Below are 6,146 nucleotides of genomic sequence, written 5' to 3'. Positions count from 1 at the left end.
AATTTGCTATAAAAACGTCTAATATCACTCATTATAACTCATCCTTCAATCTAAACACTTAGCAACATTTCCTTGTTCATCACTCTGATGAATCCTTTCAGCTTTCACAATTTTTTCAGGCGGAGACAACGTCAACAAGAAGAGGATGACGATATGGAGCAATCATTCGTGAATCAGGTGGTCATGGCGGAAGCACAACACGATGATGAATCAACACGACCAAGCGGTTCACGTCGCGGTAAAAAACCGAATAAGCCACGTCAAAGGCTATCTAGGGGACACAATCTCATGGAAGATTACTTCATCGAACGTCCAATTTTCGACGCTCAAGACTTTCGTCGGAGGTACAGGATGAGCAGAGACCGATTCAACATTATCATGACGGACCTCTGCAACCACGACATGTCTTGGCATCAAAGAGAAGACGCCACTGGTTTGCTAGGGCTACTTCCCCAACAAAAGATGACCGGGCTCTACGAATGCTAGCGTACGGGTCAGCCGCAGATCAGTGTACTGAAATTACAAGGATGGGGGAATCGACTACCCTGAAATGTATGAAGGAGTTTTGCAGCCAAATTGTTCATCTCTATGGTCCAAGATACCTCCGCAGTCCAACACCGGCAGACCTCACGCGACTATTAGCTAAAGCAGAACGCCGAGGTTTTCCAGGTATGATTGGAAGCATCGACTGCATGCATTGGGAGTGGAAGAACTGTCCAACCGCCTATCAAGGGGCATACTCGGGCCGAAAGGGTCGCCCAACGGTTATCCTAGAGGCAGTGGCCTCGTATGATACGTGGATATGGCACAGTTTTTTTGGCTGTCCTGGAGCTAAAAATGACATTAATGTGCTCCACCTATCGAATGTGTTCTCAGAGATCCTTGCCGGAAGAGGCCCAACTGTCGTCTACGAAGTCCACGGACAGAGGTACACCACAGCTTATTATCTGGCTGACGGAATATATCCAAGGTACTCTACATTTGTCAAAACAATTTCCAATCCCCAGACGCCGCAAGATAAGCTCTTCGCAAAGAAACAAGAGGCATACCGGAAAGATGTGGAGAGGGCATTTGGCATCTTGCAATCTCGATGGGCAATTATACGTCATAGTTGTACATTGCACCACAAATCGGTAATGACTACCATCATGTTAGCTTGAATTATATTGCATAACATGATTGTTGAGGAAGAGTATGTGGATGATGAGGATGATGATGAGGAAGAAGAAGAAGACTTGCAAAACCCATCGAGGGCTTTCCGGGTTTATGATGGGCCGGTGAATGCACAAGGGAATCGAGTTCTTTTTGAGCCAATCAGTAGAGATGGAGCTAATATACAACGGTTTCACGACCGTGTTGCCGATCTCGAATCCGCTTACATCCATCGAGAGCTCCAGAAAGACTTGGTGAAACACATTTGGAGAGTGAAAACCGGTGAAATACTTTAAATATGTTTTATTGTGTGTTTTCATGATGTTTGTGTTTAATTATTAAGCTTGTGTTTAATTTCAGTATGTGTTTTAATTTAATGTGTATTTCAATTTCAACTTAATAAATAAATTGCATTTTATTTCTCGAAAAATTTAAATTACATAAAATGACTAGCCAAGCCCAGATTTATTCTTAGTACAATACTATAACTACTATGGAAAAAGCACGCGATTTGGGTGATAACAATCCGAATATGTTTCATCGGTAGGTTGATCTTGACTAGCTTCTCCTTCATTAAGGATTGCTAGTTTCCTCTTGGTAAAATACCTTTTCGAGATTGGGGTCATAGCCTCCAAATCCATTGTCATGATCCTTGTGTCATTCTCTTGTTTCTTCAATCGTAACTCTTCTTCCGCCCTTGCTTCTTTTCGCTTTTGAATGTCTATGTACTCCGCATAATAATTAAGCTCACTTTCATTATGGGCTAGCCTCTTGGTATGCCATGATGCTTGGTCACTTGCAATGGTATGCAAAACCTCCACCCGTTGCTCAATAGGAGTCTTACCATGTTTCTTTTGGCGCCTAGCTTCCTTTGCCGCCTTGGTTCCCATTGGTCTAGGTGGACTCGATGGAGTTGCCGTGTTGTTTTGAGGTGTCTCATTCAATTGGTCGCCATCCAAATTGATGGTTGGAGATGATTCAGTTGCGGAAGGAGTACCGTGGTAACTACTTGCATATGGAGATGGAGTAGTAGGTAGCACCGCAACGAAAGATGGATGATCTTTAACCACTTCCCAACATTCAAAGTGTGTAAACTTTTTCTTCTTGGCATTATAGTAACATGATTGAGCTTGTCGTTCCTGATGTAAAAAACTTATATTAGGTATTTATTTAATTACATAATTTAAATAAATTAGATAAAACAAATAATGTAACCAATTAGATATATTAAAACAAATAATGTAAACAATGCTACATATTTAAACAAATTAAATAAAATAAATAATGTAAATAAAATTAGATATATTCAAATAATTAAATATGTAAACAATGTTATATATTTAAACAAATTAGATATAAATTACATAATTTAATTCATATAATCAAATAAAAATTATAATATATGATAACACAATGTACTTACTTCGTCCATTAGCGAAGTGCCGCTAGCTATACGTTGTCGTGATGCCGCCAAACATTCGCCCCATTTTTGCAAGAGTAGCTTGAACTTGTTGTAGTGAGAAGCGAGCGCGATTCGGGTCCTTGGCTCATTCGGAGGTTTCTCACCCGGTGCTAGCACCCAATTTTGCATATAATCGCCATGAATTGTCTCCCACAATTTATCCCTCTTTTGTTTGTTACCGTCATATTCATCAATGCTATGACGGACAAAAGAAATGCACATTTGTAAATCTTCGGAAGGAAGCCAATGGGTGCCCATTGTTTGAGAAAAAAATGCTAAACGAAAAGAGAGAGGAGATACGAAAAGAGAGAGGAGATGGAGGAAGATGTGAAATTTGTTGTGCACAAATTGGTGTGAGTTCATAACAAATTGAAGTAGTATTTATAGGCAATTTTTTGGGAGAATTTTGAAAATTTGGGGATTTTTTTACATTTTTTTGGGTTTATTTCCGTTATGATCAAATAGTAGCCGTTGCCAATTAATTCTGACCGTTGGATCGAAATTTCTGATTCAAAATGGAAGGCCCAGATCAATTGGACCGTTGGCCAATCTGCTTGACACGTGGCAGCCATTCATTGGCTCGCTTTTTTTTTTGGCGCGTGCGTTGCACGCGCCTAACATAAAAAAAATTCGCCCGTGCCTGACGTCACCCACGGGCGGTGGGCTCCGCCAGGCGATCGAGCAAACGCCGGAGCAAAATTTGCTCGAGCGATCGGACGAGCACCGCGGCTGGGTTGACTGGGCGAGCAGCTCGCCTCCTCCTGCTCGCCGGTGCGAGCCTCCCCTTCTCCTGCTCGAGGTCCTCCGGCTAGTCCCTCCTCCTGCTCGAGCACGCCGGCAAAATTGCTCGCCGCTGCGGATGCTCTTAAGTCCATTATTATCGTCATCATGGTTCAGGTACGTCAGCTTTTCCCAGCACTTTGTACCCTCAACCTAATCAATCATCACGTACGTAAGTTCTAGGGCACCCAGAAGTCTGTAGCCAGCACCAATCAACCAATGGTGCCACCAACGCCACGTCGCATGCTTCTTATCGATGAACCATGCTTTTCAGACAATTATAGAAGTACGTCTGGTTCACTCATACTAAACAAATTAAACTAAATCCTGATCATTAAGAATCATTAATTTGCCAGAAAGACTAATTGCTGCCTTTGAAGTACCAGCTAGCTACGCCATCACCATCTGGGATGTCGCCATGAAGCCCTATGAAAGCGTATGAATTGCCTCTGCAAGTTGTTTTGGTTTTTCGATTTATATCTTGTACTTGCTCGCAGGACCACTGTGAAAAAACTGCATGTAATAGTCGAATTGAATCAATAGATATTAAGTTTTGTCCAACTGAAACTGCAATAACATACGCCAAAACTCGTTTCACCCAGAAAAATTGACACAAAAATATATGAAAAATCTTCATTCGGTATCCTTAACACGTAGGAGTGATTGAAGGGCGCCCTTAACTCCTGGCTCTGTGTTTCCCTTATATGAACAAACCCTACATGCTTGTCCACTTCAACAACCCCAAAATCTAACGCATTGCTATAATATTTCTTAATGAGAAGATAATCCAGAGAGGAAAGAGCACCATATCCATCAGCTAAGATGACATGGGCCACAGGTTTTAGGCTAGGCCACGACAATGAAAGAGATCACACACAGCTTCAATTCAAGGACAAAGCTCGTCAAAGATCAAAGATGTATTGCTAAGCTCCAAACATTTCACGCTGCTCCGAAGCTTCGAGTACTGAAACTACGGAGTTGAAATATTAAAAAGTCACTATAAAACACTCGATTTTAAGCTCGGAGACAAAATGTAAAGTAAAAGCAGTATGGGATATAATAGAAACAAGTCTGTCAAACCTACATCTTCCCCTAATACTCCTTGGTCTATATAAATACAATTGCCTAACTCTTCAAACACCAGAAACCAAACTAAACACCCACACCTACTCATCACTCCCCCACCTATTCTCCATTAATTTTCTCACAATCCACAACCACATACAGTAACCCATTAGCCAATCCATAATTCGATCCTGCATACAGAATAAACTTAAACAAACAAAGACATGCCCAGCAACTCCAAAATCTTGGAAGCTCTGAATGTCCGGGTAACCGGGTCAGGCGAGCAGTACCTGGTCCTGGCCCATGGCTTCGGCACTGACCAGTCCGCCTGGAATCGAATTCTCCCTTTCTTCAGACCTAACTACCGCATCGTTTTATACGACCTCGTCTGCGCCGGAAGTGTCAACCCCGACTACTTCGATTTCAGCCGCTACACCAACCTCGATGCCTTCGTCGACGACTTGCTCAACATTCTCGACGCCGTCGGGGTCAAAAAGTGCTCCTACGTCGGCCACTCCGTCTCCGCCATGATCGGCATCCTCGCCGCCATTCGCCGCCCCGAGCTCTTCTCCAAGCTCATCCTCCTCGGCGCTTCTCCAAGGTAAACAATTCAAGAATCACTCAAATTCATCATCCGATTATTTTTTCAGCTGATTTTGTTTTCTTTGGAGTTAGGTTTCTGAACGACAGAGACTACCACGGAGGGTTCGAACTGGAGGAGATTGAGAAACTGTTCTCGGCGATGGAGGCGAATTACTCGGCCTGGGTCAACGGCTTCGCACCACTAGCCGTTGGAGCTGATGTGCCAGCCGCCGTCCGAGAATTCAGCCGGACCCTGTTCAACATGCGCCCTGATATTTCGCTATTCGTTTCCCGGGCCGTCTTCAACAGCGACCTGAGGGAGTTCTTGGGTTTTGTCCGGGTGCCGTGTTACATAATCCAGACGACAAGAGACCATTCTGTCCCTGCCTCGGTGGCGACCTACCTGAAGGAGCATCTCGGTGGCCGGAATACCATCGTTATGCTGGAGACGGAGGGCCACTTGCCGCATTTGAGCGCGCCAGGTCTGTTGGCCCGGAGGCTCCGGCAGTGTCTTTCATCATAGTATCGATCATAATGACCCGGGCTCCGAATGTGTGCCCGACGACTTGGCCCAACTTCAAGGTGGGCCCCGGAGGAGAAAATTGAATAAGGCTAAAGATAGACGACACGTGTATGATAACCTGTGGAGGGTAGTCCTTTTGGGCTTTCCTCCACTTTGGATTATATAATCTGCGTAAGGATAAGAATCTCCCATGTGATTGTCACGTGGTGATATGCCCCTTTTGTCAATTTGGCCTCACTCTTTTTTGTTTTTATTTTATTTTCTTGCGCCTTTTTTTTTTGGGTTCAATTCCTTGCGCCTTATTATTCTCTTTGGTTTTTGCTCAGTTTCTTTTTCTCGTTTGGGTTTTGGTATCTTGTTAGTCTATAACCGACTTACTTTGCAAGTTTGCATTACTCTCAAACAATGACTCAAGATTAATATATCAATGTATTGAAAAATAATGAACTCTCCTGTACATGTAAAATATATGACCATAGATATATCACCAATCATTTAGCTTACTAAACCAGTCTGCGAGAAATATTGTATACAAAAGTAATAAAATATATCATTTTAATTTCTTCTAATATTTCACCTCTG

At 42.9% G+C, this 6,146-nt stretch overlaps 1 protein-coding gene across 1 annotated transcript; it reads left to right on the top strand.

The window, feature by feature from the left end:
- Nucleotides 1-4,505: 4,505 nt before the first annotated feature.
- LOC126782946 (probable strigolactone esterase DAD2) lies at nucleotides 4,506-5,797 on the top strand. The gene is made up of 2 exons (XM_050508304.1): nucleotides 4,506-5,060; nucleotides 5,135-5,797. The coding sequence occupies exons 1-2, from the start codon at nucleotides 4,684-4,686 to the stop codon at nucleotides 5,562-5,564; spliced, it is 807 nt and encodes a 268-aa protein (XP_050364261.1). The 5' UTR covers nucleotides 4,506-4,683; the 3' UTR covers nucleotides 5,565-5,797.
- The last annotated feature ends 349 nt before the right edge of the window (nucleotides 5,798-6,146 follow it).

This window comes from Argentina anserina, chromosome 2 (assembly GCF_933775445.1).
Source record: "Argentina anserina chromosome 2, drPotAnse1.1, whole genome shotgun sequence".
Classification (NCBI taxonomy): domain Eukaryota; kingdom Viridiplantae; phylum Streptophyta; class Magnoliopsida; order Rosales; family Rosaceae; genus Argentina; species Argentina anserina.
The sequence above is the reverse complement of the archived record's forward strand: the minus strand, read 5'-3'. Positions and strand labels throughout refer to the sequence as shown.